Source organism: Biomphalaria glabrata, chromosome 12 (assembly GCF_947242115.1).
Source record: "Biomphalaria glabrata chromosome 12, xgBioGlab47.1, whole genome shotgun sequence".
Taxonomy (NCBI): Eukaryota; Metazoa; Mollusca; class Gastropoda; family Planorbidae; genus Biomphalaria; species Biomphalaria glabrata.
Window position 1 is genome coordinate 30,890,786 of NC_074722.1, and position 14,205 is coordinate 30,904,990.

The 14,205-nt window shown below is 36.9% G+C and overlaps 1 protein-coding gene across 2 annotated transcripts in view; it reads left to right on the forward strand.

Annotated features, from left to right (window-relative positions):
- LOC106060896 (kinesin-like protein KIF12) overlaps positions 1 to 6,218 on the forward strand; it is a 70,622-nt gene extending 64,404 nt beyond the window's left edge. Inside the window, exons 20-21 of one of the 2 annotated variants that reach the window (XR_008774146.1) lie at positions 3,793 to 3,843; positions 5,700 to 5,784. Coding sequence is in view for 1 of the 2 variants with exons in the window: in XM_056007042.1 (XP_055863017.1) it covers positions 3,793 to 3,843; positions 5,700 to 5,806 (158 nt within the window). In the remaining variant the exon portion in view is untranslated. Of the gene's footprint in view, positions 1 to 3,792; positions 3,844 to 5,699 lie in introns of both variants that reach the window. The other variant, XM_056007042.1, reaches the window with a different exon arrangement.
- The last annotated feature ends 7,987 nt before the right edge of the window (positions 6,219 to 14,205 follow it).

Here is a 14,205-nt window from a genome sequence, read left to right on the forward strand (position 1 = left end):
GTGCTGGGAAAATGTTTCCCCTGACTCACTAAAGTGCTGGGAAAATGTTTCCCCTGACTCACTAAAGTGTTGGGAAAATGGTTCCCCTGACTCATTAAAGTGTTGGGAAAATGTTCCCCCTGACTCACTAAAGTGTTGGGAAAATGTTTCCCCTGACTCACTAAAGTGTTGGGAAAATGTTTCCCCTGACTCACTAAAGTGTTGGGAAAATGTTTCCCCCTGACTCACTAAAGTGTTGGGAAAATGTTTCCCCCTGACTCACTAAAGTGTTGGGAAAATGTTTCCCCTGACTCATTAAAGTGTTGGGAAAATGTTCCCCCTGACTCACTAAAGTGTTGGGAAAATGTTTCCCCTGACTCACTAAAGTGTTGGGAAAATGTTTCCCCCTGACTCACTAAAGTGCTGGGAAAATGTTTCCCCTGACTCACTAAAGTGTTGGGAAAATGTTTCCCCTGACTCACTAAAGTGCTGGGAAAATGTTTCCCCTGACTCACTAAAGTGCTGGGAAAATGTTTCCCCTGACTCACTAAAGTGTTGGGAAAATGTTTCCCCTGACTCACTAAAGTGCTGGGAACGATCGTCAAAGTTTGGACGGAGCCGGGCACATGATGCTCTTACAGGGCAGCGTCTCGTTCAGCACTGCGCTCTCCTTCTCTGTTCCGATATTTTTTAGCCTCACCATGGATCGTCTCTGGTTTTATCGGATTTCTCCCAGAATTTTCAACCACGTCTCATGTACCCACTTACAGATAGAAATGTATTTGGGACCTTAAAAACGGACACGGCCAGCGCTCCTTCTTGAGCTGGATCCTCGGCATATTTATTTCCCCTGAAGCCGCAGTGCATGGCTGTCCAGTGCATAAAGAGCACAGCTCCAATGCATCGGCGTATTTTATCAGAGGCGTCGAGTGCCTCCTCTAGCAAAGTTGATTATACATTCACATCCGAAGCCACCCTTGACTTCGAGTCAAAAGTGTGAATCTGTACAAAGAAACAGTGTTGTTGTTTTTTAAAGCTGTAATGTTTTTCGATATGGCGGAATATGTAGGTCACAGTTGGGGAATGCGCAGTCACAGGAAATACTGCATTCCTCACTAATCTTCGGACTCGAAGACAGGCCTTATTATTGTTTTTCAATTTAAAGCTTTTAGGTGGGTTAGAGAGAGAGAGAGACACAGAGGGAGAGAGATAGGGTGGGGGAGAAAAACAGGTATAGGTACTTTATGGCTCTTCTTCAATAGATCATTATTCATCACTCTGACACTAAACTTAACTGATAGATATACATCGTAACGTTTTAGGCCAGTCGCTTTTAGGTCCTACGTCTTGCCTTTAAAGACAGTTTTTAATGGCGTCACAACGAAGTAATTAGATGCAATCAGTTGGATGGGGAATGTTGGTGGGTAAGGAATACGCCCCTGATTCTCCCCAAGTCTCAGGATTGCAACTATTTTTATCCAAACAACGACTCCATTCCATGTAAGATTGACTTAGACTTAGATACTCCCGCTCCTTTCGGCGCATTGGCCGGCAAGTTGTCTCCACAAAGATCTGCGATTGACAATGTCTGAAGCCTCATCCCACCTGGTGTCCACTGTTCTGATGTCCTCCATGAGAGTGTGGCGTCAAGTTATACGAGGACGTCTCTGTTTGAGCTCTCCTCGTATTGGCCTCCATGTCATCGAACCTCTTGGAGTGCGTAGTTCATTTTGTCAGGAGAACATGCCCCGCAAACCTCATTACGACGCTCTGTCACAACCTCACTAAGTGGTCGACTAGCAAGGAGGAAATTTATCATTTCGTTGACTAAATATTGTGTAGATTTATCTTATCTCCACGTCGTTTCTTCTGCCGATAAATAGTAGAATTCCAGTTATTGTATTATTGTACATGTATGACACACGCACTCGGTGTTAAAGTTGATATTGTGTGTAGCCAACACATCTTGCTGTGCTTTGCATTTAATATTCACACACTGTGACATTATGGCTTTTATTTTTTACTATGAGATTTTTTCTCTAAAGTTTATCAAATACCCGTCTGGTATTTAATTGGAGCCTCTGATTTTATACTCAGTAATAAGGATTGTCCGTTTTTATATAAAAACCTATTGAAAGATGAGTTTTAAAAAATATACGATACGGTATTTATCACGCATTGGTGTTTGATTAAGCTCATTAAGCTCTTATTTCTAAGTCCACGTTGTCAAAATAAGTTCACACGTGCATGTGTAAGGTAACATTTTAGAGATAATTTTTTTGGGCAAATCTCGCATAAAAGTAATTTAGCCTTATTTCAAAATAAGCAATTAGTGTTTCGTTTTGTAAAAATAAAAAAACAAACAAGTAAATATTTAAAAATAAAAACTACTACGAACATTTGTATGAAACAAATTGATAAAACAAGCTTTAAACTGTTATATAAAGACATGCAGACTGTGCAGTTGTATAAACATTTACTATCTGTTAATCATGTTTGAGTCTTTTTGATACATATTTGGTAGAGTGATAATACGCTTGGCTTTCAAACTGAGGGTATCGAGTTCGAGTCCTGGTGAATACTGAGCTTTGATTTGGGATTTATTTAGGACGAACATGAGTCCACCCAATTCTAATGGATACTACGCTTACTTCGGGGAAGTAAAGAAAGTTGGTCGTTGTGCTGGCCACACGACTCTCATTTTAACTGTGGGCCTCAGTAACATATCAACTGGCGACATATACATATATGCAAAAGCGATACAACGAAATAGAATTCCAGAAACCTGGCTATAAGTAATGTTCATTTCCATGAGATGGCATTCTGTCGTCAACAGTTTTGACATGAAATAATTGAAGATACACTAGAAGTGTACGTACTCTTGAAGTAATTCCTAACATTATTTTCTTTTTCAAATTGCTTTTATATAGCGGAACTTTGATGCTTATATCAAAGGTCAGAGTTCTATGGTCCAATCTCTTTTGTGGACCAGTGTGGGGAGGGGGTATCTGGGAGAAGATTTTCCGCGCCTCCTTTAGTCACTCAATAAACACACTTATGCTCGAGTCAGGTTTCGAACTCGTGCCCCCTTCATAGGTACCCAAGCCGTTAAAACCTCTCGACCGAGTGTCCCACTATTCAGCACTTTTGTATTTTTTGTATTTGCATGTTTTATTTTTGATTGTTCACTTGTTATTAAAATTCTCATCAATTGAAAAAAAAAAGTATAAATAGTTAGTTTTATGATATGTACGGTTTACACATTTAGGGAAATGTTGATATGCTAGAAGCATTTAAAAATTATATCCACTTTTTCGTTTGTCGAGAATGTATTTTGTATTCACTTGGCCACATTGAATTCAGTCTAGTGCCCTTGACATTGTTTAGTTTATAGTAAAAAATCCACAATATGCTAAATTTATTATTGTAATGTCATCTTGGAGAGACTCATTAAAACAGATTCTTGTTAAAAGGTCTAATTCTGCGGATACAGAATGGTTTTCCAGAAGAAATAGTAGAGTTTCATTTACCAACATTGCTGCAATGTGGGCGTCGTGACATTAGAATATTTTTTTCAATTTCTTTTTTTTTTTTATTATATTTGCTTAGAGAAAGAGCTAATTCTTTGAATAACGTGTATTCTTTTGAGCCCCTAAACACTTCTTTTACTTAGTAAATAGAATTGTATAATTAATTTGTTTTTTTTTAATTTTAAGATATTGAAACTATTTTATTTTACAATTTATATCCTGAAATTTCGACAATGAATATAGGAAAGCCAAGTTTTTAATGACATTTTTTGTTATTTCACAGTTACTTCCCCTATATTTATAGAAAGAAGAGCATCGCAAACGTCACACACTGGTAAGTGGATAAGTCTTTGATTGACAGCTTTCTTTAGGAAACAAAATAATGCTCTATTGTTTTTGTGTCGTCTGTTTGTGTGTGACGTTAACATAATGAAAACCCAAATGCTAAAATGTCATTTTACCCTCACCTTCATCTAGATGCATTACAGATATGTTGCTTCATTTGGCTTTTCGAAAGTGGAACCTTATTTCTATATTTAAATGCTATTAAAATGTTCTTTATTTATGAGCACAAACAATAAAAAAAAAAAAAAAAAAAAAAACTACACTTCAATTAATCTACTGTAGAATCAACTAAACGAGACACATATATGTTTATTTACACATCACACAAAACAACTACTATCTTAGGCACAGTTTCTCCATATTGGCTCTCTACTTGGGCGGAGATCGTTATCCTTTCTAATGTTGACATCCTTTTAGGTCTAGTCTATCACAGTGCGCACCTTCTAGCACTAGCCTGGATGGTGGTGCGCATGGCAGAGTTATAACAATATATATTTTAGTTAAAAAAAATATCAATTTGAGTTTGTGGAGGTTAGGGCCATGAGATGATGTACTGCCGTAAATCCTGAGCTTCATGTGTATATTATATGTTATATTTTTATATTACGAGCACTCTCAAGTCGGACACTTTTTAACCATGAGATTGTTGCCAACCGTAACCGTAAGATTTAAAATATTGACACCAAGATGTGAACAAGTTAAAAATACACATAGAATGGAGCCAATAAGGTTGTCTTGTGTTGTGCATTTAAATAAGGTGCTTTGTGTGGACATTTCTAGAGGTTTGACCCTTGAGGCTAAAGAGGCGCAGTGGCTGAGCGGTCAAGCGCTTAGCTTCCGAACAGAGGTCCCGATTTCGAATCCTGATGAAGATTGGGATTTTTAACTCTGGGATATTTGGACGTTAAAACCTTGGACCATCTAGTTTATAGTCCAAATAACGTAACCATATAATTGCCAACTTTTTTTGATCCGTTTTTTTCATATTCAAGCGATTTTCAATTCTTTTGTCTCTATTTCAACACAGTCCAGTCTTTTTATCTCTTTTTTCACCTAATTTTTCTCAATTTTTACAAGGCTTTTAACAACTATGGTCTGTCTTTCTGTATTGTAATAGGTTTGAACATGTTTTTTTTCTCCTAGTTTCCATTCACGGATCAAGTTAAAACTTTGCACAATGATTCATTTAAAAACAAGACATGAATCAATCCAAGAAATTCAACAATTAGTTCATTAATTTCTATTAACATTATCTTGTCTGATATCGAAATAAAGGGAATTTAGTTACCTTATTGCGTTTTGATACTTCCCATTCTCGGATCAAGTTGAAATTTGCATGATTTTTCATAGTCGATAATTAATTAATACTTATTATCAATTTTGATTTATACAACAGAAAGAGAGCTAATTATCGATAATTTCTCTTCGATTTGCTTTGGTTTTAAAAAGTATTCTTTTTCTATGGCTCGTTATAGTTTGCGTTTCTTTGTCTTTTCTCTCCTTAAGTATTCTTTTATTTTCTCCCTTTTCATTTCTTTCTACTACTATTTCTACATATTGCTTCACATTCTTTATCTAGTTTTATTTTTATCTCTCTAACTCTGGCTATTTTTTTTTTTTATTTCTCTCTGTCACTTTCACTCCTACTCTGAGTTCTTTCGCTCTATGGTGTGCTATATATTTTAAATTGGTTTGAGTTGGGGTTTTTTCAAATTTGCATATGTTACTTTTAAATAGTTTTTTTTTTTTTCTTTATTCTGTGTAGTTGAATGAATATCAACTAGTCCCCCCCCCCCCCCCCCCAGTCAAGTGGCATAACTCTCCTCTTCTTTGTTTAAATTGCAGACATGATTCGAGATCTGAATGACAAACTCAGGCAAGACGTGATGGACCTGGACGGCCAGATACAAACCCACGCCAGGATGGTCACAAACAGCAACCATTACAGATGACGTCATTAGCTCCCCATTCCCCCCGTTGTTTTTAAATACATACCACAAATGTACATACATTTTTTTATATATATGAGCTTATTTATTTATCATTGCACATTGTACGGAATTAACTGTTAAGCAAATTGTTTTGATGTTATATAAAGTTGTTGTTTTTACAGCGTTGATACATAAAAGACAGCATAAAACAAAGTGATATCATAGTAAAGATAAATCTCTATCTTGGTATGACATAAAGTTATATCTCGGTAGAGGATAGTTATAGTAGGGTTAAAATGCTCGTAGACAGTAATTGGCATATCGTTTTGCCTGATGAGAAATGCAGCAAAACAAAAAAAGTCCAAATTAAAATTTTGTTTCAGAATTAAGAGAGCTACTCGTAATTTCCAGACCAGTGAAATAAAGTTTTATTTTTATTTTTTTTAAGTTTAACACAAGCCCTAGGATAGTAAGCAGTTTACAGTTGACATTTTAACAAGAATGACGTCATCAGTCATCAGCTTCATTAAAAAAAAGAAGAACTCAGAACATTACTGTATGGGGACGTCGAGACTAAGTGATAAAGCGTTAGGATTCCAAACTAAGGGTTAGGGGTTCGAATTCTGGTGAAGAAAATATTTTTTTAAATTTCGGACTCACTAGTATACCCGACGATAGTATTGGAAAAAATAAAGTCGGTTGGTCGATGTGCTGACCACATGACACCCTTGTAAACAGATAGCATTTACATCATCTGCCTCATTGATAGCAAGATTTGAAATAAGAACTCTTATTGTATAGGGTTACATTGTAAAAATGATTTTGAAATTATTTTTTCAACCTCTGGAAATGGAATGTAAAGGGAGATAAGAAGCTGCTAAACATACTACGTTCCTGCTACAAATGTACACCAATGACTGAAATTCTAATGTAAACAAATATCTCTACGTGAAATTAAATTAAATGTATATTTCAAAAACTTCGACTTTTTTTGTCTCTTTTTTTATTATCTATTCTTCTATTACAACAATAAAATGAAATAAATACAAATGCAAGGAAAGTGAAACACAATTATCTGTGTAATCATCTAAATATTGGTCACTTTACGGGCTACACATAGTCTCACCAGTGTACACGATAATAGATACAAAATACATAAAAAAAAGCTTATACAAAGTGTAGTTGTATCAATTACTTTGGATCATTCATGTCATGAAATCTGTAATAGATCTAGACTAAGAAAATAAAATTGTGCCATTAGAAATATGTTTATCGTTTCATGCTCAAACACTACACGCTATGATCCTATTACTTGTCTGGACCAGTTGGGAAAATGTGTGGGAGCGGGTGGGGGGGGGGGGGGAGAAAGTGATATCTGGGTGAATATTACGTATTTACTTTTCAAAAGCATTTATTAAAAAAAAAAAGAGGATAGCAACCTGAATTCGAACTAATGGCTCAAACCTCCTCAAGAAAACATCATCACCACTCTGCTAGTTACTGTTACTTTGAAGCGGCAACCTATAAAGGGGACTGATTCAGATTATACCATCAATAAAGTCAAGTACAATTTCTTTCCCTTGTTTGAGATACCAAATAAAATAATAAATTACCAATAGTTAATTAACTGAAAGAAACAGTACCAGGAAAAAGAAGAAGAGGCAGACAGAGAAAGCGATGGGAGGACAACATAAAAGAATGGACGGGCCTGTCATTGAAACAAGGTTCTAACTAAGGCAAAAGACAGGGAGGAATGGAGAAAGACGGTCAGCGAGTCTTGCTTGGTGCCCCAACGGTCCAACAGACTAAGGGATAGGTAAAGGTAAGGTAATTAACTAATAGATTAAATTCTTAAATTGTTTCTTGTGTTGTAAAAGAAATAACTGTGCAAAATTTCAGCTTGATCCGAGATTAGGTGTCGGAGAAATAACGTGTACAAATTTATTAGCAGAGAGAGTGAGTTCATATAACCTTTGTATAAAAATACTTGTGGCATCAGCGCTTGAAAACAGAATCGCGCAATATAACCAAACCCTAAAGTTAATGTTTCAGTTGGTGTCATGTAGTTACTAGCGGTCTAAGCATTTTCAAAGGGGCGCAATCAAGAAGGAAAAAGAAAAGACAAGACATTCAGCTAGTTCTATTTATATTTCTTGTTTGTCCTAAAAATCACAACGTGATTCTATTGTGATATAAATTTGCTGTGCCATGTTTTCATTGGATTAATTACTTTTAAAGTTTTGGGGATTTCCCTCCTTCCCTTTTCTTTTCTCTGCTTTAGTCGATTTCGTTGTGCTTATGAGGTGCCAGTATATCCCATTAGAATTGGTTTTCATAACAGAAGATTTACTCAATCCTTTTACGGACATCATGTAGGTGTAGAGTTGTTCCGCATTTCTTTCTGGTCGTGTGGTAATTGTTTGTTTTTTAATTCTCATTGATTTCATTGCTATTTGAAAGTAAAAATGGTCTAGATCTAAATATCTTTAATTACTTTAATGTTACACTAATTCACTAATTGAGTACATATACTTGATCTAGTATTAGAGCTAGATATAAATCTAATCATAGGAAGACGTTTTTTTTGTCATTTAAAATAGCATAACCACTTGGCTTGCTAAAACTAGGTCGAAGGCATGGAGCAACACCAGTATCGAAAATTGTTACAACACAACTCAAACATCTCTTTCTAGAATTATCCTTTTACCGAGTCACAAAATACTTAAAACTTGGTTTAAATATCAAGAGAAGGAAGCTCTGTTTGCTAGTGTTTCATACAAAATGTCAAAGGGGAAACAATTCAGTTGAGAATTGTTATTAGAGTTATCCCTCAAGAAAACATATTTTCAGCTCTTAGGAAAGCTTAAGCTATGCGAAGATAGAGAGAGGGAAGAAATCGTTAATGAGGAGTGGAAATAGGTGGCTTGGGAAAGAGAAGGATCAAGAACGCTTTTTTCGTGGACCATGTTCTATTGCCCTGGTCTGCCCGTGGGGGGCTTTAGGAGAGACACAATGTAGGCTATATTTAACTTACAAATCGCACCATGGCCCGACCGATGCTTTAGTGTAATTGGGAGCACAAACACGAATGACCTTTGAAATCGATACGGCAAAAAAGAAATCAGGGAAGTGTAGATCTAGATTTGGAGAGGGAGAAAGAAAGAGATGGAGAGAGAGAGAGAGAGAGAAAGAGCGAGAGAAGGAGAGAGAAGAGAGTGTGTGTGTGTGTGAAACAAAGAGACAGGGTGAGACCGAGATTGCAAGAGAAACAGAGACATAGAGTGTCACGGAGGAAACACACACACAAAAATTCCCGCTTGTATTTTATGCATAAAACGGAATAATAAAACTCCGAGAAAAACAAATAAACAAGACGCGGAACAGTTCCTGTCTAAACTCTGATTCCCAGGACGAATAATGTTGAGATACATTTTTTTAGGGACTGAAACAGAAGTTTCAAAAAGGAAAAAAAAATTTTAGAACCAGAAAACTACACATTATGTCCGCGCGCTACACACCAGTGACTGACTGGACATCAGTGTGAAACAAACTCTATACTTATTTTACAATACAAGAAGTTCCTCCTCTTCATTCTAATTTATTTTGAGATTCGCGAGGCTCAGATATTGGATAAGCCGGACCAATTGTCACTCTCAGGAGAAGGGGCAAAGGTGAGTGCTGCTGACGGTGGTTGACTTGTAGCACCAAACTTCTGGTAAACAACTAAACCGCTGTAGTTTAGTTCTCCTAACTTACAAAACTTGAAATTACTTGATAAGCTTCTTTTGAACAATGATAAATGTAAAATCAAGTTGATATGAGATAAAATAATTGTACTAGACTATTTGTACAAAATCGAACTCACTACAATAACACAACCTTTTATTCTCACGTTTAGAAGTCGTCTGTCCTAAGGCCGCTGACGACAAAGCCGCCTGTCTTGGATCATTCAGAACCTACCGATAACATCTTCCCACCGTCACCATAGAAACACTGAAACACACACACTTTCAATAACAGCGAGCAACTGGTGCTTCTGAAGTCGTCTGTCCTGAGGCAGCTGTCGACAATGCCACATATCTTGCATCATTCAGAACCAATCGCTAACATCTTCCCACCGTCACCATAGAAACACACACACACTCAATAAAAGCGAGCAACTGGCGCTTAACCCAGTAGGCTTCGGGTACCAGGGGCTCGTTAACCTTTGTTGGATACCCACCCAGGAGGAGGAAAAACTTTGAATCCAAATCTCTGATGCCTTGCGGATATAGCCAAACATAGGAAATGCTTCTGGAGTCAACCCAGACGAAAATTAAGAAGATTGCGACCCTAAGGCAGCGTGCAGAGATAATGCTACACCCTGGCAGAACCTGAGACGCCGCTAATCCCAAACTGTATCGTTCCTGTATGGAGAGGGGGGAAACTTCTGTGTGGGCGACACCGTTCCGCCCTTAGCTAATGCCCAGGCATTCATCCCAACTCTACATCATCATCCAATAGTCGTTTTACGGCAGTAGCATGCCAACAAAATCCGAGCCTCTATTTTTTTTCCTCGGTGTGGATTGACTTTAGCTCAGTGCTGCAGAGAGGTGTGCTTTCATCGGTGACGTAGCCAAAGGATGACGTCAGAGCATGAGCAGGCAGCATGACTGTTGTCCGTTACATTTTGTATACACAATGTACATTTCTATTAAGAACTACATATTTTAGTTTTTCATGACTGTAGTGTAACTGAGTTGTTTATTTTCTGCGTGTGTCCAGCGTGTCAGAAGGTCATGTCCAGTGTGTGTGTGTTTATAGTACTTCCGTCAGTGTTATGTGAGACGTACTGGTTTCATTCTCTGTTTAGTGTAGTCTACTTTTGTTGAATAAAGCCATGCTATTGGTATATTTGTATTTGTTGTTTGGTTGATTTAAATGTAAATACAAATCACATCTTGTTGCTCTATCCATTTATAGTCTCTGGCGTCTTACATTCTATATTCTAGATTCTATGTTCACCTTTAGTGTTGATTAATTATTAACGCTAGCAATCTTCGTAATTTAATTGCTAACATAGATTACAATACTCACCATAAAACACAAAACAATGTTTATGTATAAAATGTTTATTCTTTCGTAAAATACAAATTTATACAATCTCAATGTTACGTACAGAAATGTTCAGGAACAAAATTGCTTTTTAAGTACCATGACGTCAGACGAATTATGTTTTATTGATATATACAAAATCGTGACAGGAAGTGGGAGCTGATCTCTTCAGCTCACTTTTTAAAGTGACACTTAAATCCAAAAGTTATACTATTTGGCAAAGAAAATAAAACGATAAAAAAAGGGGTGGGAGGCAGTGGCGTAGCTAAATATTAAGCAAAAGCAGGGGCCCCCGAAGATGTCAATCCCACGGGGCCACCAAATGGTTGAAAATTCCTAGCTACGCCCCTGGTGGGGGGAATTGAAATTGTATACAATTGGACGTTTTTTTCAGGAAGAGAAAGCCACGCCTATGCAAGAGAATTTTAAAATAAATGCAAGATAAGTCGGTATTTTAGATAACCCAACCTTACTCCGAGACAAAGTAAAACACTACGTCATAACGGCTGATCTTTTATATCTGAGTTTTACATATCGAAGTAGGTGTTGAGACAGACTTTTAGATCGGTCATCTTGCAGTAATACTGTCTAGACACAAATCTGTCGTTCACATCATGACTTATTCGGTAAGGCTTTTAGTTTATACATTTTGTTTTGTTTTCTTAACGCAGATATGTTTACACAATATGTGATCCACTCCCTGTCCAGTACGTAGGGGCACCACAGTTGATCACGTAGCTTATAAGACGTCTGAACATCATAAAAAAACTCAAGAATCAGATCTGATTTGACCTCAAGAAATATAGTCCAATGAGCAGTGAGCGCCAAAGTGTGAACTAATATTTAACAAAAATAATAATTGCACAGCCACTATTTTATTTTTAGATTCTAAACCAGTCTTCTGGTGACCCAGAAATAAACAGTAGACCAACTTAAGCAATGTGTTTATTTCTTCAATTTACAATAATACATTTCTCTTTGCGTTTCTGTTTCGAAACCGTTAAATGCCAAGGTCAGAAGAAAAATATTTTTAAAATTCTAAACTTAAATTGAGATATAATTAGCGAGAACGAAAAAAAAAAAAGAAAAGGAGACAACAGATTCACTCTGGAAAGAGGACATAAAACATAACATATGATATTTGTTGTATTCAAATTTTCCGTTACATGGATAACACATTAACATAAACATTAAAGTAACTTTAATTAGCGTATAAACATTATGCATTGCGCAGACACCTTATGTAAAAAAAAATATGTTTCTGTCAACATATAGGATTTGCGAAAGCCTCATGTCCAACAATATACCCATTACAGTCGAGGGTGAGGCGCTGGAAGAGGTGGAAAGCTTCACCAGTCTCTGCAGTATCCTAGACCACCATGGAGGAACAGATGAAGATGTCAGAACCTGCATTGGTAAAGCTCGAGCAGCGTTACAACAGCTGAAGAACACCTGGGGATCTAGGAAAATAAGCACCACCACCAAGATCAGGCTCTTTAACACCATTGTTAAGCCGATACTACTTTATGGAGCAGAGACCTGGAGAAACCACCATTACCATCATGAAAAAAAAATCCAGGTATTCATCAATACCTGCCTGAGGAAGATACTTATTCGCTGGCCAGACAAGATCTCGAATGAGGAACTGTGGCTAAGAACAAAGCAGCAGCCCATTGAAGTAGATATCCTTCAGAGACGCTGGAGATGGATAGGTCACACCCTTTGCAAGCCTACATCCAACATAACAAGACAATTTCTAACGTGGAACCCCCAAGGAAAAATGAAGAGGGGACGGCCCAGGAATGCATGGCACCGCGATTGGAAGCATATGCCAAGGAGAGGGGCAAGACATGGGGACAGTTGGAGAGACTCGCCCATAACCGAAATGCCTGGAGGAAGCTGGTTGGTGGTCCATGCCGCAGAAGGGACCACAGGCATAGATTAGACGATGAGATGAAAGCCTCAGTATCTCAATACTGTATGTGCTTCAGATGACATTTCAGAATCACGTGTTCTGCAGTCAACATGTCCATGTACATGCACCTTAGATAGTATCTCAAAATTCCGTACTCTTCAGAAAGTATCTCAAAATTACGTATGCGTCAGATATCATAGACAAATGACGTATATTGCTTACTACAGCATCTCAAAATTAAGTATTCTGTGAACTGCGCATAACAAAGACGCTTTTTTTTCGACTGACAAGTTATAACTACGTTTTCCAAAGAGAGCAGCTATTATTATTATTGGTCAAGCTTGTCTGTTATTTTTATTTAATCGGACAACGATGACCACGAAGAGGACGCTCGAGCAATGTTTTTACGACATCGAACGCACGATAGAAAGGTCGTGATCCTCGGAGGAGTTCAGAGGACTATCGGGCAATGTACTCGGCGAGTGAAGAACAAAAGATTGTCCAATCCAGACCAAAACCTGTTTGATCTCGATTTTTTCTTTAAGCTGGCTATTCTTCCGGTACGTTCTAAAAATAAAACTCAATTGCATTGTGGGAGAGGGGGTGGGTGGGGAAAGGTTTGTGTGCTAAATGATATTTTAGTTTAACACAGGGGACGACTGAACTTATCCCAGATGCAATGAACAAATGGTCAATACGCTGAAAGAAATGAGTTATCTTAAAAAAGAATGAATGTATGGCAGGCAACTTCCTGGGGTGTCGCTTCACCTTATCCATAAATGTTATTTGTTATTCTGTTTTGGTGCACAAGAATATCGATTGTTAATATTACTTACTATTTTGCTATATTACGTAATTTGGTTTATAATGAACAATACAACGTCTCTTGAAGGTAGTATTATGATTTGGCATGTCGTCAAATTTCTTTATTATGGTAAGTGTGTTCTGGTCAATCCTCATTTTTATTACAAATCTTATGTCTACTCACTCTGTCTGTCAATTCGTCTGTCTGTATGGTAAAAAGATTGAACATGTTGTTTTTTTTTCTTCCATATCCCATTCTTCGATCAAGTCGAAACTCTGAAAAATTAATCATTCAACCGGACAAGACATAAATCAATACAATTAGTTAATTTATTCCTGGTGATTAATTATTTTGCTTCATTTCGAAATAAGGGAAATAAATGCTATTTAATTTAATATATATATGGATTTAGTCCACTTATAATAATAATAATCTTTGTTGTCCGTAAGGAAATTTGTCTTACAATTTGTGCATTACACCAAATAAAACATAACTATAAAACAAAATTTACATGTGAAAAGCCTATATCAGATTGATTCTATTTGTTAATGGTTGTATGTGGACCATAAAAGAATATCTGAATCTGTTTATCTTCCTTGTTGATGT